The 23,796-nt window shown below is 46.9% G+C and overlaps 1 protein-coding gene across 1 annotated transcript in view; it reads right to left on the bottom strand.

The window, feature by feature from the left end:
- The window catches only part of LOC119178410 (uncharacterized), a 40,624-nt gene extending 22,770 nt beyond the window's left edge, over positions 1 to 17,854 (bottom strand). Inside the window, exons 1-2 of the mRNA XM_037429609.2 lie at positions 17,672 to 17,854; positions 5,992 to 6,143 (exon numbers count right to left, since the gene is read on the bottom strand). Coding sequence (XP_037285506.2) covers positions 5,992 to 6,143; positions 17,672 to 17,797 — 278 coding nt within the window. The 5' untranslated portion in view covers positions 17,798 to 17,854. The remainder of the gene's footprint in view (positions 1 to 5,991; positions 6,144 to 17,671) is intronic.
- Positions 17,855 to 23,796: the final 5,942 nt, after the last annotated feature.

Raw genomic sequence — 23,796 nt, forward strand, 5'->3', positions numbered from 1 at the left:
AATTATGGTAATCTTCTGGCTCTGTTTTAGGGTTTTTCAATGCCACTCGCTTTTCGTTGGGCTCCGAAGCAAGAGTCTCAGATACGCATGACGTGCTCTTTCTTTGGCCGAGAGGTTTCACCTGACCACTGCAGAGGCCATGCTGCTCCATACTTCCGTCACCTTCAATGCCATCACATTTCTGCTTAAGACATTCACTAGCAGACCATGTACCCAGAGCTAGATCACCACGTTCTCCAACACACACTTTTTTGGATGTACCTGACGGATTTGTGTCCACATCATGGATAACTATCTCATCCTTGAGATTATTGACTTGGTCACCTTCAGTAACCTCCTTAAGCGCTAGCCTATTTGCAATCTCTCGGATTTCCAAAATAGCTGTGCTGATCTCAGACAACAGCTTCTCTCCTTCCTGTCGCAAACGCACACGCTCATTGTCATTTTTGCACATGTACCGTAGTTCGAAATCAATTCTCTTTTGTTCTTCATCAAAGTCTTCTTGCAACATTCGCTCTAAGTCGGCGCAAGACCACCCGACCTCCTCTCCAATACAAAGCAGTCTTTGCACGTTTACAGGCATCCTGTGTGCGACCAATTCTCGCCTGAAAGATGTTGAGTGCCGATCCTGGCAAGGCCCATGTCCGTTCCGATTGCGTGCAATTTCTCCTAATCCATCGGTTCGTCCCGCCCGTCTGGCTCTCGGCAAGAAGGTAAGGCCGATCTATCCTGGCAAGGCTCGCCAAAATTTGTGGGGAAACTGTGGGCGCAGGTTAGCCAGATGAGGACAGAGGACGTTCGAGGACAACGAGAGACTTTTATATACACGAAGACGGACAAAGGGATACACACAACATAAACTCGCACAGATATACACGCGCTCACGGTCCTACGCGGAAGGGAGTTAACGTTCTTGTTCGTCCACTCACGTTCTACTCTTGGGGCGTGAACGTTGCGCTTCACCTTGAGCTCTCTGGTAGTCAGGAGGCGGTGTGCCTTGTGCTTGCGGAGTTCGTACCGAGGCGGGGCCCGGTCTAGAAGATTACCGCCAGGGGCATCCCAGTACGGTGGTCAACGCCTGGGCTTGCCTGTACACGACCGAGAACAGCGTGTCGCCGACTGCCGCGAACAGACCTGGGACGGCGTCTCGCTCCGAGACCAGAACAGCAGCTGGCCGTGACGAACGCCGCTTCAGACCAACGTGGGTGCGAGGTGGGGCGATGCCCAGTCCAGGACGCAGCCGAGGACTTCAACGCCGGGACGAGGCCCGGACACGGAGGGTCAGAACGAGCAGCCGGGGCGTGGCCCGAACCTTTCCTTGCGTTCTGCTCTCTGGCGAGGTGGGGCGATGCCCAGTCCAGGACGCAGCCGAGGACTTCAACGCCGGGACGAGGCCCGGACACGGAGGGTCAGAACGAGCAGCCGGGGCGTGGCCCGAACCTTTCCTTGCGTTCTGCTCTCTGGCGAGGTGGGGCGATGCCCAGTCCAGGACGCACCTGAGGACTTCAACGCCGGGACGAGGCCCGGACACGGAGGGTCAGAACGAGCAGCCGGGGCGTGGCCCGAACCTTTCCTTGCGTTCTGCTCTCTGGGGTCAGCCGAGCTGTCCCCGTGGCTCGGGAGCTTTTCCACGTGGTGCGCGCACGAGCACGCGCATAGGCGCGCTCATAGTTTTACCACTATCACCATCATAAAGATTCCCGCGCACCTTGAATTACTAAATCGGCCCCGCACACCGATTTTTCTACGTCAAAGCATGACGCACACTCTCCAGGGCAGCGTTTTATACCACAACGACATCGTAATTTATTCTTCTACTTTTCCTCAGCACCTTAAGCGTTTGGACAAAGTTCTTACGTGCATTTCGAACGCTGGTCTACAGCTCAATACAAAGAAGTGCCACTTCACCAGCACAAGCATCAAAGTATTGGGTCACCTTGTCAGCAAAGATGGCGTTCAACCCGACCCCGACAAGGTTGCTGCCGTAATTAGTTTTCCACGTCCGGGCAGTCAAAAACAATTGCGAAGTTTCGTGAGCCTGGCGTCTTACTTCCGCCGCTTCATCCGTCACTTCACTACCATTGCGGGGCCGTTACACAAGCTTCTGACGTCAGGAACGGCTTTCACGTGGACTGACGAGTGCGAGTGTGCTTTCCAAGCCCCTAAGCGTGCTCTGACATCAGACGCCGTCCTCCATCACTTCGATGAGAGTGCACCCACTTTCCTGCACACAGATGCCAGTGGCCACGGAATCGGTGCTGTCCTCCTCCAGTGCGATAAACATCACCTGAGCGAGTAGTTGCGTATGCCAGCCGCGCGCTAACACCTGCGGAGCAGAACTACTCGATAACAGAGCAGGAATGTCTCGCTGTCGTTTGGGCCATCCAGAAATTTCGCCCTCATCTGTATGGACGCCACTTCGCTGTGATCACCGACCACCATGCCCTATGCTGGTTGTCCTCGCTGAAGAATTTGTCTGGGCGCCTCGGTCGCTGGATACTGCGTTTGCAAGAGTACACTTTTGACGTTGTGTACAGGTCTGGCAAACAGCATCAGGATGCTGACGCTCTCTCCCGCTGCCCTCTGCTACTTTTATCTCCAACCACGAATCCTCAATGCCCCTCAGGTGATCAAGCGGTTTCCTCTTCGCCCACGTTGTCAACGCTGGCAGTTGCTGGGTCACTATCTTTAAAGAACAGCGCCCAGTTTGCCGCGTACCAACGTGACGACCCCTACTGCAACCGCATCATCGGATACTTGAATGGCTCGTCTTCTCCCCCTAATGCCGTCAGCTACGGCAGTTCAAGCTAGAGAACAACGTCCTGCAGCGCTATACTTACAATGCGGATGGGCATCGGTGGGTGCCAGTACTTCCCCGTTCGCTGCGAAAACAAGTTCTCGAAGCATTGCACGACAACCCATCAGCTGGACACTTAGGATTCCAAAAGATCTACAACCTCGTTAGGAGCCGTTTCTTCTGGCCTGGTCTTTCTACCTTTGTGGCTAAATATGTCGCTTCTTGCACACTTTGTCAACGCCGGAAACGACCAACTTCAGCTCCTGCTGGCCTATTACAACCCATTTCATGTCCCGATACACTTTTTGTCGTTGTCGGAATGGACCTCGTCGGGCCACTTCCCGTAACGTCAGCGGGCTACCGCTGGATCGTCACAGCTGTCGACCACCTCACACGATACGCGGAGATGGCTCCTCTACGCACTAACTCTGCATCAGACGTTGCCGCCATTTTTTTAGAAGCCATTGTGTTGCGTCATGGTGCACCTCACGCGTTGTTGAGTGACTGAGGCAAGGGCTTCCTGTCCGCAATTCTTGATAAAATCCTAAAACCTTGTGGCACAGTTCATAAGACCACATCCGCTTACCACCCGCAGACAAATGGCCTGACAGAGCGATTCCACCGGACTCTAATTGACATGATATCCATGTACATCGGATCGAACCACGATAACTGGGACAAAATCTTGCCGTTCTTAACATTTGCACACAACACCGCTGTTCAACGAACCACCGGGTATTCACCTTTCTTCATCGTCTATGGTCGTGCGCCGACATTCACCATTGACGCCTCTTTTTTCAATGTAACGACAAAAACGTCCACGACTACGCCAGAACATTTCGTTTCCAAGCTCGCTGAGGCACGGCAACGTGCTCTACTCAACACGGAGGCCAGTCAACAAGCCCGCAAGCAACGCTATGACAGCTTCCTTCGAGACGTCACTTTCCGTCCAGGAGATGAAGTATTACTTTGGACGCCTGTTCGCACTCCAGGATTGTGTGAAAAGTTTCAGTCACGCTTTCTCGGACCTTACGTTATTTCTGAACGGACATCTCCTGTCAACTACCTTGTCACTCCCGTCGAGGGTTCGTCGGACCGTCGTTACTGTGCCTCCGAGATAGTCCACGTTTCACGTGTTAAACCCTTTGTTCGCCGTACATTTCCCGCCTAAGTTTCGGCCGGGCCGGCCGCTCAAGTGCGCGGGGAAAATAAGTGTGAGCATTGTTTATGCGTCCCATCTTTTCATCTGTACATACTCATCATCACTAGTCAAGCTTAGGTTGTGGGGCACATACACGAGTCAATAAAGAAGAGTCTTGAGGGTACTGGATGCCATCTTACAATATATATATATATATATATATATATATATATATATATATATATATATATATATATATATATATATATATAATACTGGGAGTATTAATTCAATGGGCCTGTTAGTCTTCGTGAAGGTATGGAATATATGGCACAATGGGAGCGTTGTCAACATGGATAAATATATTTCTTTCCCAACAGTTTCGGGAGGGGTCCTCCCTTCGTCAAGAGATGAGTCGTCCCCAGACGAAGAGAGGACCACTCCCGAAACTGTTGGGAAAGAAATATATTTATCCATGTTGGCAACGCTCCCGTTGTGCCATATCCCATATATATATATATATATATATATATATATATATATATATATATATATATATATATATATATATATATATATATATATATATATATATATATATATATATATATATGGATTCCTGATGAAGGCCAGACTCTAGGCCGAAACGTCGAAATAAACCACGTTGTGACCGCTCACGGAGGATCTACTAGACTATATATATATATATATATATATATATATACTAGGTACACTCTTTTTGTTTTCCCCGTGTGTATTGCACTTATCATCATTAGAGAAATTAGAGTTAGTAGGCTGTGTAATGCTCTGAATTCAATCGCGTCCTATAGATTTGTGAACATGCTTAATTAGTCTTCAGGCAATTTCGCGACCACATCAATTTCTTGGTCAAAATTACGCAACGAGCTAAGGCTTAGCCACTGCGGTCGCCAGACAGTGAGTTAACTGAGCTCACAATAATTTGAAACTACATCGGCAATAAATATGCTGGTGCATATTTTTTTTTCAAAAAGCACTCATGCCGTTCTTTCACTTACCGTGACTAATGTTCAGCTTAAAATTTCAGATATTATTATGTACCAAATAGCTATGGCTGGTCTTTCAGTTTTAAATCTCTCTCTTTTGCCCAAGTATATTGGAGCTACATTGGATTCTCATGCACTTTATTGGGACACCGGATATGTTGCGCCGATTATGCACACATTCTAGGTGTGGTTTGTGGAACCATAATTACACCACCACAAAACGTTTTACTGGTGGTGTGCTCCGTATAGAAAACTCTCATATGTAAATAGTGTTATATTGTTGATTTGTTCAACAAAAACATACATTACTCATTATTCCAGCCTCGCTACAAGTAACGCTTTACAATTGCTTTTGACACTTGGTTTCATGATTGCTTCACTCAGCAGGACAATAATATAAGCAGCTTTCATTTTTTGCATTTGATGAAAATAAAACACCTATAAATAGATTGATTATAAATGACTACAGGATAACAGACGAAAGTTGAAAAATCATTATCAGCTGACTTCCTTACAAAGACACAAATCCCATCTCAATCTGTCCTCTTTTCTTTATGGCAATATGTCTATTTGATCATGCGACAACCTTAAGAAACTCTGCTATGTTCTAGTTCTATGACAACTAAGTTACAGTTCCACTCACTATGAAGCTCTCAGGTAGTGCAAGCATTACAGCAACTTGCACTAGCTGAGCGACTGCAGTGCAATAGGGTTATGGCAACAAAATAGGGACACCCTGAATGATTCGGATAGTCAGGCGAATCCCACTTACTCCTGCGACCCCCTCTCCTCCAACACCCAAGCTGCTGGGAATCTCAATTCACAACCAAGGTGTTTCAGTCGATGAAATATGGGGACATTACATGGCCCACCTCAGAGCGTCTACTAATCTCCAACAGGGCAAAGGTCACTGCCGACATTCAAAAAGTATTTCGTAAATACTAGTACTTATTTATGTGTAGGTCACTGTTAACATGCACTAGTTAACTGACTTTCACTACAGATGATGCCGATTCTGCAGTCCTTACTTTTCGTGTCCATTCAAGCCTTTTAAATTCCACATGAACGTGGCCGAAGGTGCTTCTGGGTTGTATTCTGTGCGTTTGGTCGTCATACACTCCAGTTCTCCGTCATCGTCACTATCCAATATTGTAACACCGTAGGCATGGTCACCAAAGATCTGAAGCATAAAATGCAGATAATTTACGTTAGTTCTTTGGTTTTTTTTACATCACGTTCTCTGCTGAGGGAATGATGGTTATCGCCCCTGTTAGCGTTGTTTCTGAAGTAAAAGTAACTCTTATTTGCAATACGCACGTGCGTACAATTGTTTGAGCGCAGCTATTTATACTTTTTTGATTTAGCGATATACGCGGAAGGAACAATTTGAGAGGTACGTACACGCTAGTACTCCTCTGTGGTGGGAATAAATGTTTTCACCAAATAAATGTTTTCACCATCACAAAATAAATGTCTTCCTCTGTGGTGGTGATGGTTTTATGCTTTGTGGGTGAACGTGGCTACACCAGCACTGAGCATCCCCCTTATCAACTCGTTTAGCACCAATAGAACACAAAGCACTTTTATCGGTCTCATCGTTCGTTGCGCTGATAGAAGTTCCTGTTGCAAAGAGGTTTATTGGGCGAACGGTCCAACGGGCTGGTGGAAGATTTGTGATAACGACAGGACGAGGAAGATGGTGGAGCTCAAGCGCCGATCTGGTGATGCCTTACTCAGCGTTGATGCTAGTTGTTCCCTGGCGTTGTCATCATTCCTTCATTGAAATTGCCCCCGTCGAGAAAGATGAAGCCATACTGGCGATCTAACAGATAGGAACGAGCGGGTCGAAGTATGGCTTCAAGCGGTCCACGTGAACAATATTGTGTCCACGCCGACGATGGTCACCGAGCGGCGTAAGTGGTTCAATGGCGTAATTGACGGGCGATATGCGCTCTACCACGCGGTATAAATCATGGTAATTTTAAAGTAGCTTGGTAGACAAACCAGGAGCACAGGGTGGTACATACAGCCATACAAGGGTTCCAGGGGCGAACTTTGCGGCAGGAGGGTGGTCGTCATCACGGGCCTTTTTCTGGCGTTCCTGTTCAGCCGTAGTAAAATGCTTCGTTTTTTTTTACTTGGCGGCATTCTTCGGCGTGACGGGCGACTTCGGACATGGTCGTGCACTCAGATGCATCTGGTGCATATGGTAGCAAAGTGTCAATTGTGTGCGATGGTTCACGTCCGTATAGAAGGAAGAATGGAGAAAAGCCTGTGATGAGTTGGGTAACGGTGTTGTACGCATAGGTCGCAAACGGAAGAACCAGGTCCCACTTCGTTTGGTCAGATCCACATGCGTCGCGAGCATGTCACCCAGGGTCCGATTAAACGTCTCAGTCAGGCCATTCGTCTGAGGGTCCATGGTAAGCAGTACTCATCCGGTGTACAATATGGCACAGACTAAGAAGTGCTTGAATTATGTCGGATAGAAGTGCACGGCCCAGTCACTGAGGAGCTCGCGAGGAGGGCCGTGACGCAACACAAACCGATGGAGGATGAAAGCTGCGGCGTCCTGAGCGGTCGCCGTAGAAAGAGCAGTGGTTTCGGCGTACCGTGTCAGGTGATCTACAGCAACGATCGCCTTGACAACTTGACAATCGCCCAAAGTATAGCTAAGCACTCTTTTTCGGTAACACTGTAGTTTACCTCAGCTTTGTTGAGCGTTCTGCTGGCGTAGGCGACGACATACTCTGGGCATCCAGGCTTGTGTTGAATGAGAACTGCACCGAGTCCCACGGCTGCAACTCGGTGCAGCCGTGGGATCATAGTGGCGCAATATAGGTGGTGATGTCAGGAGACGGTGAAGAGTGGTAAAGGCGTGATCACAGTCGGAAGACCATAGCGAGATGTCAATGCCACTTCATAAAAGTTGGGTCAAAAGGGCTAATATGGAGGCGAAGTTGCGCACAAACCGACGAAAGTAGGAGCACAATCCTACGAAGCTGCGTAACTGTTTTACAGTTGTCGGTTTGGGGAATTCAGAGGCAGCGCGTAGTTCAGCCGGGTCGGAAAGAACGCCATTCTTTGATACGACGTGATCGAGAATGGTGAGCTTCCGAGCAGCGCCCCGCCGCGGTGGTCTAGTGGCTAAGGTACTCGGCTGCTGACCCACAGGTCGCGGGTTCAATTCCCGGCTGCGGCGGCTGCATTTCCGATGGAGGCGGAAATGTTGTAGGCCCGTGTACTCAGATTTGGGTGCACGTTAAAGAACCCCAGGTGGTCAAAATTTCCGGAGCCCTCCACTACGGCGTCTCTCATAATCATATAGTGGCTTTGGGACGTTAAACCCCACAAATCAATCAATCGAGCTTCCGAGCAGCGAAGTGGCATTTTTTGAGATTCAGTTGGAGCTGCGCATTTGTCAGACACGTGAGGACATGTTTCAGGCGTACAAGATGTGCTGAGAAATCAGGTGCAAAGACGACGATATCGTCGAAGTAGCAGAGGCATTGCCAATACCCCGAACGCAAATCTAACAAGGAAAAAAACTCGGCACCTTGTAAGCAATCAAGGGCGTCATCAATGCTGTGCAAAGGGTATACGTCTTTGCGAGTAATCTTATTTAAGCGCCTGTAATCAACGCAGAAGCGAATTGTACCATCCTTCTTAATAAGAACGACAGGTGATGTCCATGGACTTTGAGAAGGTCGGATAACATCGTGCTTGAGCATATCGTCAACCTGTTCGGTGATAACCTGACGTTCTGCGGCGGAAACACGGTATGGTCGCTGTCGTACTGGCGCGTTGGAACCAGTGTCGATGCAGTGAAAAAAATGGCAGCATATCCACGGAGTGAATGATGGAGAGTGGGGCGAAGAATTCGTCCGTCCATTCGTTCTTTCTTCCGTCCGTCCATGCGTCCGTCAGTGTTACCATCCATGCGTCTATCAGCCCGTCCGTGCGTGCGTCTGTTCGTGCGTCCGTCCCTGCGTTCGTCCATGAAGCTGCCCCTGCGTCCGTTCATGCGTCCATCCATGCATCTATCTATGTGTCTGTTCGTCCATCTATTCAACACTCCAAGTACCACCATCTCGCATATTTTCATCATATATTCCCCATATAGAAGCACCGCCATCCAGCGGACATTCTAAGGACTAAACGAGAGGTGCCACACGCACACTTTCTTACGGCTTGCGCTTCGGGTCCACTTCCCACCTTTAACCACCTTGAGTTCGTGGTATATACTAGTTCACTGTATTCTTGGCACTGCGGCCGAACGCTCGCTAAACCTTTCAAAAACCAAGGAGGTTACGCCCAGCGAGTATGACGTAGCAAACTTTTTCAGTCGGGTAGTGCTAAATGTACATGCCAATTGCTGCTAATGAGAAATGAGAGGCGGAGAATTCGGCTTTTACTTTCTTACGGCTTGCGCTTCGTATCTATTTCCTTTTTTAACCACCTCGAGTTCATTCATGGTATATACAAGTTCATTGTATTCATGGCACCGCGGCTGAACGCTCGCTAAACCTTTCTAAAGCTAAGGAGGTTACACCCAGCGAGTATAACGTAGCAACCATTTCTTGTCAGAAAGTGCTCAATGTACATGCCAATGGCTGCTAGTGGGGATCGCAGCCTGCGCGTTAACTAAAAGCCGAATGCTCCTGTCTCTCATTCCCCATTAGAAGCCATTGGCATGTACATTGAGCACTATTTTTTATTGTTCAACAACGCACAGAAGAAGTCTCTCACCGGCACCATCTTGGAGGTCCAAATGTTATACTTGTTACATACTACGGGGGACGGACGGGTGCCACTATGAGGAGCTTCGCCCCTAAAAAACTGCAAGTTCAGCCAAGGGTAGGTTGAACAACATCAAAGTATTCACGGAACTGGTAGAGCTGCTGAAGAAGCTCAGAGTGTTCAGATGGCGATAGTCCGTCGGTGATCGATGAATTCAAAAGCTCGGAAGGAGATACATTTGAAGGGTTCAGGTCACTGATGGCGTCGTAGTCACTGGAACAATCTGGCGGCATGGTAAAATTTGTTCTTTATCAATGCCGTGCACGTGTCCAAGAGATTCACCTTGAAACAGTTCGATGGGAGGTGGAAGTGGATTGATGAGGCAAAGAGCACTGTTTCCTTCAGAAAAGGAGAGGGTTGAATAAGGCAGAACAAGTGATCTTCGACTAAGGAATAGGCTTGATGGTTCAAAAAATGCAGCTTCGTCCCTAATGCCGTCACAGAACACGGGGAGCAACACAGCTGCTGTCGGAGGAATTTCAGTGCCTTCTTTGACGACGACTTTGTGTACGGCGAGCTGAATGCGGTTGGTTGGTTGGTCGTAAAACGGGAAGAGTTCAAGTTCCGATCTTGCACAAGCAATAACGGCGTGGTTATGCGATAAAAAATCCCATCCAAGTATGATGACGTGTGAGCATGACGAAAGGACACTAAACTCAACAGTGTAGTAGTCCTTCGCGATGATCAGTTGGACAGTACAGGCGGCCACAGGCTGAACCAGGTCCCCATTCGCTGTTTGCAACGACATCATATCAAGAGGCGTAGTCACTTTTCAGAGCTTGCGGCAAAGTTTAGCGTCTATCACGGAAATGGCAGCGCCGGTATCAACTAGAGCATATGCTTGAGTACATTCTACAAAAACTTCGAGAATATTCGAGGGCAATATCCGAGAACTTGAGCATTTCGACAGCGCAGTTCTTGCTCCTTAACTGCGGCGGTTAGTTTCCCTCGTGTTCAGGAGCTGGTCGATGACTCATGGGTGACAGGGAGCGAAGACGGGGTGAAGGTGAGTGACCAGACATAGTACGCGGACATTCTCGCGAGGACGAGCTTGACTGAGGATCCAAATTTTCCAGACGAGGTAAAGGAAGGTTCATGAAGCTGTTCTGTGTCCAGGCGTCTGTGTATCCCGGCACGCGACGACGGCAGTATCGGGCGATATGGTCAAGACCGCCGCACACAAAACAGATGGGCCGGTTATTGAGCGTTCTCCTAGTACTGGCGACGAGGGTAGCAGCCCATGTGGTGGACGGGTAAGTTGAGGCTGTGGCAGCAATGGGAGGAGCCCAGGCGGTGGATGGCTAAGTCGGGACTGAGGTATGCGGCAGCCCCTGTAACGGCGGGGACTAGTGTAGCTGCAGCAGCTTTAGTGCCTCAGCGTAAATAGGAGGCGTGGGGACGGGAGGGCTGCTGCAAGGGCATCGGCATAGCCTCGGAAATCTGCTCTTGGACTACAAGTCGGAGCATGGGAGCCATTGGTGGTAATTGTCGCAGGGGCTGTTGCTGCGAGAGCGCCTGGCGTTGAGCAAAAGGCCGTAGAAAAAGCTGCCGAGCCACTTCCTTTCACACGAAGTCTTTTATTTGTGCGAGAAGGTTTTTCTGGTCAGTCATGACATCCATTGCGGTCACTGGTTGAATTGTCTGGAATGAGCATCGCGTCTAAACTCGTTGCCTCCGCGATTCATCATAGCTCTGACACAAAGTCACTTCTTCGGCCATAGTGCTAGGATACCTCGTGAGAAGCATCTAGAAAACGTCATCCTCGACGCCCTTCATAATGTGCTGAATCTTTGCACTCTCGCTCATGGAAGCATTGACGCGCCGGAGGATATCGATCACATTTTATATATATGAGGTGAAAGTTTCACCTGGCTCCTGTGCCCGTGTGCGCAGACGTTGTTCGGCGTGTACCTTCCGTAAGGCCGGGCGACAAAAAACGGCCCTTATTGCCTCCTTGAAGGCGTACCAGTTCGCGAACACGGTTTTGTGGTTCGTATACCACAGCTTGGCCTCGTTGGTGAGATGAAAATTGACAGTACCCAACTTAGCAGCGTCATCCCACCTGTTAGGTCCACTGACTTTTTCGTATGACGACAGTAAGTTCTCGACATCCTGGTCCTCGGTGCCCGCCAAATTCGGGGGGTCTTGCTGGTGAACCGGGCTGGGGCAAGTAGCGGCCGCGAGAGGTACTGTTTGTTGGACAGCTTCCACTTGCATGGTTGACGGCAGGTTGCGGGATCGGAATTCCAGGGTGTAGGTGAGGTGGTTACCCAGCAAGAGGTTTATTGGGCGAACCTAGTGGGCTGGTGGAAGATTCGAGATAGCGACATGACGAGGAAGATTGTGGAGCTCGAGCGCCGATTTCGTGGTGCCTCACTCTGCGATGATGCTTGCTGTTCTTTAGTGTTGTCATTATTCCTTCATTATACTGTGTTTATTAGACATTTGAAGAACAAAAAAGCTGTAGGGCTGATGTTGGTAACCTTTTAGGCAGACTTCGAGTAAACGCGTGAGCGCGTTTCACGGACCTAATCGCAGGAAAATACGTGAAACTGCTTTGTTACAACTATAGTATCTTTAGACTATGCCCCCAATAAAGTGATCGGCAAACAATCGATGGTGCGGGGCTCTATCGCCGCCGCTTAGCTGCCACAGACAAAATTCTGTTTAAGAATACAGTTTCGTGGATCGCCGCTCTCCTTTTTTTCTTATACCGTCATTTTTTTACATATGTATCTACTCTCTTGAATATTTTTACGTCTGCGCGCTCAGCTATTGTCTCTTGTTGTTGTCCTTTGTGACAATCGTTGCACGGTTACTGAAATAAGACTAAATTCATAGACGGCTACCTAATGGGGTCCTGCAGCAGCTTTCGAGCATTCTCAGAAAATATGGCCTATCGGCAGTCTACAATTTAGAGCACTGTACTGGCCCGGGCCAGCCCGAAAGCCCGGGCCCGGCCCGTCCCACGGGCCGGGTTTGGCAGGCTAGGGCATTGTTGGTGCGGGCCCGGGCCGGGCTCACACCTATGAGATTCGGGCTCGGGTCGAGCCCGGGCCCGTGTCAGGCCCGTATTATGTGCAAGTCTCATATACAGGGTGTGTCGAGAAATGGGTCCAGTATTTTTGAAAAACTACATGAAGGAGGCATCTGCATTCTACGTGTGGTGTTTACTTTGGCAGGATGCATCTTTATATGGGTACAAATAATAAATACGGCAGTGATTAGAAAAATAAAACAACTAACTCTTCAAAAACTCTAAAACAATTAGCATCTTATTGAGGGTGTCTTTGAAGTTGGTTTTATATGCGCTGTTTGGTGCGTTGGTTTTGGTTTACCCAGCTAAATTAGCCAGATTTCATTGCTCAGCGGGGATTACCACTTGCCGCCATTCAGAAATTTCGAAATGGCTATAGAATATTCATAAGAACAACTTTAATTTCACTATTTGACTCGACCAGCGATCTCTACAGGTTGAAAGGTAATTGTTTTCATTTCTACAATTACTGCGGTCATTATTGTTTTCACACATCTGAATATGCATTCTGCCAAAGTAGAGGAAATACGGCCGCTAGAACGCAGATGCTTTCTTTTTGTAGTTTTCAAATTATATTGGAGGCATTTCTCGAAACACCCTGTATATCAATATAATGGCACGTCTACGATGCTTGGCTTTCTTGTTTTGTGGGGTTTAACATCCCGAAGAGGCCCAGGTTACCTAAGCTGTCGTAGCTGAGGGCTTCGGCTAATTTAGATCAGCTGGAGGGTATTATCATGCTCTCAAATCGAAAAATACATCACGTCTGGCATTTGGCTCCATTGGTATGGTACACGCTTTTTCAAGAAACACGTAATATGTTTTCGCTTATATTTGGATACCGTAAGGAAAAATTTGCCAGGTGCTTATGCTGCAACAGCAACGGTACAATGCGAATGTTAATATAGTGTACATATTATGTGCGCGCCGGTAACTAGGAAAAAATTTTGAGTATGCAGATACACAAGCATGCTCGCCAAGCCTTTCTCCGCCTGCGTACTACGCGATTCGTGAGTCAGAAAAACTCAGGAGCTGTTGTTGGTGAACTTTAACTGTGAGATGCGAAGTGACTCCTATGATGGTCGTGCCAATTGATGGAAATCCTCCCAATTTTTTAGTGCTAGCAAGGTCGTTGCAAATTGTTAGCACTTAGCACTTGGCTAGTTACCTAAAAACGTTAGGGGTTTAACTGGAATGTTCATCACATAGAACAAGTTTTTTTGCTTATTTTTACGGACACCGTGTTTTGCGTATTTCGACAGTAATTAATGATTGTTCCTATATGCGCAAGTGTTTTTATGGCGCTCAAAAACGTGCAAGCAGCCCCGCGGCGGAAGCAAGAGTTCTATATGAGGAAGTTCATGATTACGATTTTTATTTGCTGCTGTACACCTTAAAACAGGGGGGCGGGGGTGTATAGGCACGGGTGCATTGGCACCTGTTACCGGATGAATGTGCGACGGCTCCTCCAGCACCCGGAGTTCCGGAATTTCGCATCCCTTCAGACACCTTCCCCGAATTTCTACAGTTTTTTTTGCATATTACCGGATAAGTAAGACGCATCAAAACTGGAAACATGAGTTCCTATTCCTGTAAAAAAATTTAATGTATATAGGCTGCACGTGCTTAGTTTACCTTTTCTTGGTGTCGGCAGAAGTCTATAACCTGCTTCCGTCGCACAGTTTCGCAAGCTGCACAGTTGTAAGAAAACTATGCGCGCCATCATAACAAACGTGAATTGAGTACGGCGTGTTGTACTCGCCTTTTTTCATATGTAGTTTTCTCATTGGTTCGGCTATTTTGGGTTCAACGTTTGCTGATTATGTCCATATGTCAGTTGTAAAGTAAATCTGCTTTTATAGATCGAAACTCTCACACTAAGTGTGTGTGTGTGTGTGTGTGTGTCTGTTTTATACAAATGCGCAATAAAAAAAGTTGATTTTATTTGTGGCGAAGGAGTTTCGTCTTACTGAGAAATCAGTCAGCTTAACTTTAGCCACCTCAGAAAACACGAACAAAATTTGGAAAAAAAAGATTAACAAAATTTTATGGCCACATTTGCCAAGTGGCCTGTGGACGTATAAATAGGCACGAGCGCATTGCGCATGCATGCGAAGTGGGAAAGTAGGGTTTCCGCGGCAACGCTCCTGCTCTAAATTTTTTGTCCTTTCCCTCTGTTTAGGGACCTCACCAGTGACGTCATGAAAAAAAATTTCTGTTCATGGTTTATTTCTATTAGGCTTTCCGGCAACCGCCAAGGGTAAAAGTGGCTCTGACGCTGCCGAGGGCGAATACATGGGAGGTATAGGTAGTTTCCACCCCCTGGTAGTCCTCTCAGAAGTATTTAAAGCGTGTTTTTTTTTAATTGCATGGCGTAATAAATGACGCTTGCAAGAAACATGTTACATTTACTCGACAAACGTGGCTTGCATGCGAATATATGTTGACCCAAACCATAAATGTCTCCTTGAACCCGACATCACTGCTTGAAGGAGTGATATCACTCATTGAAGTGAGTCTTTGTCATCTAGTTTACTGTTGCCAGATGCGACAACTCTGCGACTACTAGGAGAGTATTAGCCATATTCAATGGTATTCATCAATTGGCTTCAGTATCTGACCTTATTGCCTCACTAGCGTTAGACACAGTGACACAGTTTGACACAAAGGATCTTATAAAGCGCCAGAAACGGGTATACTGACAGGAAAGCTAGTTGTGGCGTGGCTGTTGCACACGAGTCTATAACGGACATGTAGCCGTCAGCGTTTTTTGAAACGGTACCATGATAGTGGAGCTACACGCGTTTGATGATAAAAAGACGCCCTCGCCCGGTTCATTCTTTTCTCCGCTATGCTCTGTTCGTCGGCTCGTCCCTCCTCATGTACGAACGTTCCTTCTCACTCTCCGAGGAGGAGCAGCAGCAAGCACGCGTACCTGCGAGCGAACAAACAGGGCTTGCAGACGATGAGCGGACGACATGTGGACGTCACGGCAAGTGTGGCAGCTTGGGCTGGTTGGTATGGCATGACGATAGTTATAGCGCGAGAACAAAACGACGACACAGAGACAAGAAGGACACGAAGGACACGAGCGCTGCCTTCGTGTCCTTCTTGTCTCTGTGCCGTCGTTTTGTTCTCGCGCTATAACTATCATCGTGTCACGGCAAACGTTGAAGCCACGGGAACTGCGAAAAAGCCCGCAGACGAAAAGCGATTGTTGCATGTTATTTTTCGAGCGCCTGCGGCTCGCAGCACCGCCTTGTTGGCCTTTGTCGATTGTGGCAGCATTCTAAGATCGATGTTCATTTTCTTGAAATGTCTAAAAGTGATGGAGGTAGTTTAGGGGTTCTTTAGGCCTTTCATTTTCTTTCATCGTGGAGAGTGCGCTCGTAATTACACAGAGAGAGAGGTGACCTGGTTGAAAGCAGCTATGCCGCGTGTGGCTCTTGAAATGTGATTCCTCTCTCGAGGAGCGATTCGGTAACGCGCTAGTGTTTCCAAGTAATTTATTACACTATAAAGCTTGGCACTCGGCACCTGCCTGCACCTCGTGGCAAAAAGCGCATCTGGTTCCAACGCCGCTGTTGGTTAATGCCAGCTATCCGCCAGATAGGAGCAGTCTGCTACGTGACGAAATATATGCTGATGGGCAGCTCTCTGAAAATTGTCTTCACATGCATTCACTCTAGTGCGAAAAGCGGTATGGAGAGAAGACGCTTGATAAATTTACTACTTTGCGATTTGCTTGCGAACTCTTCTTGTAGATCACGTCTGAGAGATTTAGCTGAACAGTTCGACGAAGTGCCTGGTGTCCACTCTGTGTGTTTTTTTTGTCTTTTCACTGAACATCGAGAGAATGTTAGGGCTTCTTTAACGAGCTGACATACATATTACAGGACAGGGCTTCGCTAGGTAGTGACCCAGTGACGATGGTGAAAGATAATGACTACTTCAGACAGGTAGTAACCGCGGAGTCAAACCATGAGATTAAATACCTGGAGGAATGAAAAAGCGTGGAGCTCATTAGGCAGGAATGTACCTCCAATGAATGGTATTTCTGCCACTGTCGCTCACGAGCAGTGTGTACAGCAGCTGCATTTTAACGGTACTTAGCTATGGGACAGAAACCTGGAGACTTACAAAGAAGGTTAAGCTTAAATTTAGGACAGTGGGGGCGAGCAATGGAAAGGAAAATCATAGGTGTAACTTAAGCGACACGTAGAGAGCAAAATTGGTCAGGGAACAAAGAGGTACTAGGGATCCTTTACTCGAAATGTAGAAGAAATTAAGAATGGTGGTGCATGTAGCGCGTAGCCAATATAACAGTTTCTGAGTGAGAGAGTCGACTGCAAGCGTATGCGAACGCTGGACGGGGAGGCAGAAAGTTAAGTGGGGATACCTGAAGGTTAACGACTTAGTGGATTTAACGTGGCCGCAGCAAGCGCCGGGCCGGGTGAATACGCGTAACATGGCAGAAGCTTTTGCTCGACCCTGAGTGTAGTCAGGCTGTTAATGATGATCATATATATTACGCAGGACTCTAGCAACCACGCCTACACCGAAAATTATACCACAGTGGCCGGTATACGACTAACAGCTTTCATTTTCGTAGCCAAGCAGCGTAACAGTGACACCCTCGCGGCGGCTAGTTTTCAGAAGTCTTGAATTGCTCACTTGCTAATTATTGTAAAAAAAACAACTAGATGTAACATGCTTGCTTCAGTGCTTCTTTTATATTTAAAAACCTGCTCAATTATAAAACAATGCCTCTGACGTTATTCAATAAAGAAGCAAGGATATCACTTTGGTGTCTGAAAAATGACTGAGATACATTTGCTTGAGGTATTGTGTTGGCTCACAAAAAAGCTCACCTTAAATGCATCTGGGACGTCGTCCTTGTAGTGATCCCTTGGCTTCGCCCAAGCCATGCACAAAGCTACTGAAAAAAGGGATATATATAACGCAATGCCTTTAGCGATAAATGTACGAGGTTCCATTGTCTATGCGGTAAGTGTATGCGCGGAGCAGGGCACCAAAAGTGGTTGTTTTCCGACTACACTGTGCCATCCTATATATGTTGAATTCTGCTACTGTCACTGCCTACAGAGTCCAGTAATGGAATTCCTAATTGAAATACGCTGGGTCACTCGCGTTCAACTGCCGATTGACGAGTATGCTCAATTTTTCACTATGATTCGTATTTTTTTCTTTTACATGTCACTGCCTGTAGCCTTGAGATTGTTACCCGCTACGAGCAGTCTAACTTGACAAATACAAACTCAGTGGCACCGTACGGATCACTGATGCGGACTCAGGCTATTAGTTATTATAAAAAATTCTCATTACCGGATAAGGTGCGACTTGGATGGGAACCTTTAAAAACCCGAGCGCACGGTAGCTTACAATTCAGTGTGTCCGACAAAAAAAATATATAAACTGTCATTTTGGATGATGGGTAGAATCACTGTCCTTTTATTTATTTAGCTAATAATCATGACAACACAAGGCAATGTAGGGGCGCATATGCTTTGCAATTATTTTCTTCTCGCTCGTATAATATAGTACTGAAAAACTTCTTTTTTTTCACACGACAGCGTTGAAGAGCTCACTTCGCAGAAATTCCGACGTCAGCGTCGTTGGTTGTGAGCGAAAAATAATTATCTCATGCATGACAAGAAAATTGAGAACGATGCAAATAAAATAAATGATAAAAAAGGACAGCACATCTACGGGTTGAATGATGGAGAGTGGGGCGAAGCTGGGTACGCACGCCGCTGCCACGCCACTTCGGCCTCCCGTTTTCGTACTGCAGGTTGCCTCGCAGCACCGCCGCTCAGCTTCACGGCACGCTTCTGCCTCGCGCGTCTGCACATCGGGGTCCTTTCAAGCGCAAGCCGCCGCCGCCCTGCGCGCACGCCGCTCAGCATACTTGTCCGTGGTGGTGGTAGTGGTTAGAATGAAGAGGAAAAAGGCACCTAATTTCTGTCTGCCTTCAGGCGACACGGCGCAGTGCCTTATAGGGGTGGGGGGAAGGAGAGATAAAAAGAATACAAGGAAAATAGACGGAGACAGCCAACGAGAGAAAAAGAAGGAGATAGGAAAGTGAGGATCCGGTCGAAGCAGTCGAAGGGCGGGGTGCCACAATGCGAGAGCTGCACGGCGTCAGGAGACCGCGGAGGGCGAACCAGTCGGCGGGAGCTACGCTGATGTCGGAAATCGCGGGGGCACAACCGTCCAGCTTGAAATCCTGCGAGCGAATCAAGCGCCTTGTCCGTTCTCCGTGGCCCAACCTCTGAATGCATGCAGTCGCGTGATCGCCTCTCTCTCATTCTGTACGTGTGACGTCAATCCTTCTTTCCAATAAGTGACGCCCTCTAGTGTCGTACCATTTGCATTTGTCAGCGTATAGTACAGGTACCGCCCTCTATGGCCGGTTCAAGAATTAACGAGGGGAAGTTACCCACAACGGGGACGCACAAGCCATGCCATAAGGAGCTTCACCTCTCAAAAATGCTGGGTCTGAGTAAGGACCGAGCCATGCTTGTTTGGTTTCAAGTGGGGATTGAACCCGGGCCATTTGTGAGGCAAACGGATGTTCCACCACACAGCCACGCGTCTGCTTGATGGTGGAATTCACTGATAATGAATCCAGGTGACCGAACCAGCGTAGCTTGGGTCAGAGTGTGAATCGAACTCACGCCGTTTGCATGGCAAGTGGATGTTCCTCTACATGGCCACGCGTCTTTTTTTCTTTATTGTCTGTTCCCAGACACTATGTATGCATGAACAATGACGTTAGGGCCACAATAACAAATAGTGAAAGCGCTAGTGGACAGACACTAATTTTAACATTTCTTGAGAGCTGTCAAGGGTTCCACCCTCGACAACCACTCAGGTACAGACTCCTGTGCTTTCTGAGATAACAAATTTCGACATGCCCTCTCCAAAGTACATTCTTGCGGGTCTTGAAGGGCACGCCCACGCGTATTGCTTGTGAATGCAATGAACAGAACTTCCTCTGCTTGGGAACGCAGTGAAAGTAGCTTTCGTTCTTTAAATACGCACACGTCTTGTATACATTCTCTACAATGCAACATAAAATACTGCAGTAATATTGCGTGGTACGAGCGCCCATTGCCAGCGGCCGTCAGGAAATGCGATTATCATAACGGATTCGAGATTCAAAGCCACTCAGCAGCTACAAAACAAACGCAGGCTACTGCGCCTATTTCTTGAAGCCATGTAGTGGGTGCATAGCCTCCTATTCATTTATTTATTTAGTTTGAGTACATAGAGAACATGAAGATATAGAAAACAGGGAGGGAACAGGCTGACAACTGCCACCTATAGCCAATTCGAAAAGATTTAATGCACTAGGTGTCTGAAGAGCACATTAGAAACAAGATCGCGATAGCGATCGCGTTCAACTCCTAAACGCGGAGCTTTATGATCCCCTAACTTTCTTTTCCTAATATCTGCTTGCACGTGGGCAAGTTTTCATCGACTTGAACTTATTGGGCACGTATTGACGTTTGATTTGACTAAAATAGCTTGCCCTTAAGCTTCCTTTTTAAATGTGAACACACGCACACGCACACGCACATGCACACACACACACACATGCACACGCACACACGCACACGCACACGCACACACGCACAGACGCACGCACACACGCACGCACACACGCACGCACACACGCACGCACACACGCACGCACACACGCACGCACACGCACACACACGCACGCACACGCACACACACACACACACACACACACGCACGCACACACACACACACACACACACACACACACACACACACACACATGCACGCACACACACGCGCGCGCGCGCGCGCGTGCGCACAAAATTGCTAGCTTACCGTTGCTTCTCCGTGGAAACCTAACCCAAGGTCCCTGTGTCACAAGGAGAGTCAAACATCCTTCAGCGTTTTTATTTATTCTTGCGATTTCCTTCAATTTTCACTGATGGCGATGGCTCATTTTTCACTGGCAACCACAGACACCACCTCTCAGATTACTGCCGACATCGACACCGGAGTATCTGTGAAACGGACTCTTTAAGGCTACCACTTTAATATGTTCAGATGATTGCAAAAAAAAGAGAAAAAGAGAATTGAAAATGCTACAACATTTACTCGGCTCTTACATCCTGGATTATCTGGCCATTTAGGGGTATTCAAAATTGAAATGTCACCTTTGTTTTCAACGTCAATTCGACAATGACCTCAGGGAAATAACCACAAATATCTCGAGAAAGAGGGGAAAGAATGTGAATGAACCAGCCAGGCTTACATAGTCCTGCAAACATGTGCTACAAGATTGAGCACCGATATCTAAAATAATCAATAGAAGTGAACTTCCAAAATGGTTGAATTCAACATGCACTTTATAATAAAGGTATTCAATTGACACAAGTAATGGGCTGCTAAACATATAAGTAATTTCAAAATTTTTATAAAGGGTAAGCTGAAACACTCGAAAACTACGTGAGAACGTGTAAGAATACTTTGACGCAATCTGAATACGACTAGTTGCGTGCGAAGTCTAAAATGTGCATCCAAATAGCACATTTCAGCGAGAAACAAGGACAGTGGGCGCAGGGTAGGTGTACATATAGATCCTAAACTTGTGGCTCACACCCACCACGGGGTATTGGCCAAGAATCGGGTAACTTAACAAAAAGGAATATATATATATATATATATATATATATATATATATATATATATATATGAACACTAGCCCAAAAATAAGAACAGAATAATTGATTTTTTGTAAGTTATACCTGACAGAAAATTTGGATGAATTAGTTTCTACTGAAGAAGCAATAAATGATTTGTATGAAAGAAAATATTTCAGTAGTCTTTATTGGTTAACTGAGAACCTGTTGGAATGGAGGTTACTGAGTAAATCTCTTCGACTGCATATTGTAATCTTGCACGGCTTCGCACACTTTCCCGTTGCTGTGCCCTAGGGTATGTGCACCTAGGGATAGTAAGTTTGACGATGTCAAAGCTAATCCAAGGATTCGTAACAGAATTTCAAGAGATACCTTTCCTAATTATGAAAACTTTCTATAAATGAGTAAAAAGTGTTTCACAATATCCTCTTCTCCAGAAAAAAAAACAGAGCGGGGAGGGAGCCAAGCCTGCTCCAAGCAAATGAAAACTAATGGAGGAATACGACAACGTAATCGTGTGTTTAAAACTTCCAGGTGTTGATTATGACACGAGCAAATTCTCCAGGCTGTCATTAGATGGTTGAAGTCCGGAGAAGGTTTCAAAGATGGTGTAGAGAATTCTCGCTTCATCATTTGCCTTCGAAATCTAGACGCCACTATAAAGGCTGTTGTAGGGGTAATATTGATAGCTGGTCCGTCTAACGCTGCTTTTGCTAGTGCATCAGCTGTTTCATTTAGATTTATGCCTCTATACCCCGCCACCCATACAAATCGCACCTGAGTTAGGTGGTTCGGTACTAAGAAGTTGAATTGCCTTAATGCTTACGAATTACCGGATGCCATGAGCACACTGCAGACCGACAAGTAGTCCATTATTATTACGGCGGAATTTACTGATGTTTGCAGTTTTCGAAGGGCCAGTACTACAGCTGAATTTTCTGCAAGAAAGATAGGTGTGAAATCTGGAATTCGAAGAGAAAAGGACCAGTCTAGAACAGGGCAGAATATGCCGATGCCACTTTTTTCCTCTTTCTGGGAGGCGTTCGTCGCAATGATGATCAGTGCTTGCATTCGTGGCAGGTGGTCCTGTAAAGTAGCTCTTAATATATTATTCGGTAGCTGTTTAGCACTACTAGAGAAAATGTCATCAAAGTATGCTTGGATAGAACTTGTCTAGCTTCAAGGTGGAAGAACCTCCTTACTTTGCGCGGAGAGTGGCTCGAGAAGAGACCGTACAAACTTTACTCGAGGTGCTTGAAATCTAAGTCAATGACATTAAAAAAACAGGTTGCGCAACAAAAACTGTTTCTTTACGCCTTAAATGAGATTCTTGAGAAGGCTTCTTGAGATGCTGAACTGAACTGGTAACGCCATCCTCGTTATGCCGCCGTATGTGAAGCAGCAAAAGTGCGGAAGTATGGCCTTCACGATTCATTTCGACAACGGCAAGGCGTGAGTTAATCAGGCCACTGTTGAAGACACGAAAGGCGTTTGTTCACGTGCTTATTGGCTGTTAGATACTACTGCAGACAACATAAGCCAGCGGCAGAACATTCAGCTTCGCTATGCATAGTTCAGCCATGATAAAATTATATCGGTCATGAAGCTTGGAATGAAAAGTGTTGACAACCTATTGCGGCAAGCATGAACGCCAGCCGACGATTGGAGTGTAACTAGGTGAAGAGGGGTCAAATAAGGAAAACCAAGAACTCCATACAATTTTCGGAAATAGTAATTATTTTATATATGCCAAAGTTAAATATAAGTTTACTTCATGGTTCATCTGACACGGCTAAATGGTTGATTGCCTCATTTTTTTTTTTCGTCGAGTGCCTTAAATCTGGGGCGTGTTCAGGCAATGTGCGCCCGTGTCTGGTTCGCTGCATTGACGGGTCAACGAGGCATCGCTTTCTTTTGCGCGGTTGTTTTGTGCGTACCCTTCATAGTTTATTTATTTCCTTGGGTTCTGTTCACTGGAGCAACATTTCAGAGTTGAACTATAGCTCACAGAATGTGTAGATAGCCGCTCCTGTCACTGCTGACTGCCTTTGCTGGCGCACAGCCGGCTTGCCTTCACTTTCGAGGTGGCGAGTGCGGAACGCTAAGCAAAAATGCTGTGCTCCGAGGTTGCCAAAGTGATGTTCTCAAGGGTTCTGTCTCGCTGCAGTGGCATTATACGATAGATTAGGGTGAGTTTTCGAAATATTGTGTTGGTGAACAGTTGTATCCCAATTTCTCCATCTGCTACGGTTTAGGTGTATATTGCGATTACATTATTTGACAAATGATGC

Source organism: Rhipicephalus microplus, chromosome 1, assembly GCF_043290135.1.
Source record: "Rhipicephalus microplus isolate Deutch F79 chromosome 1, USDA_Rmic, whole genome shotgun sequence".
NCBI lineage: Eukaryota > Metazoa > Arthropoda > Arachnida > Ixodida > Ixodidae > Rhipicephalus > Rhipicephalus microplus.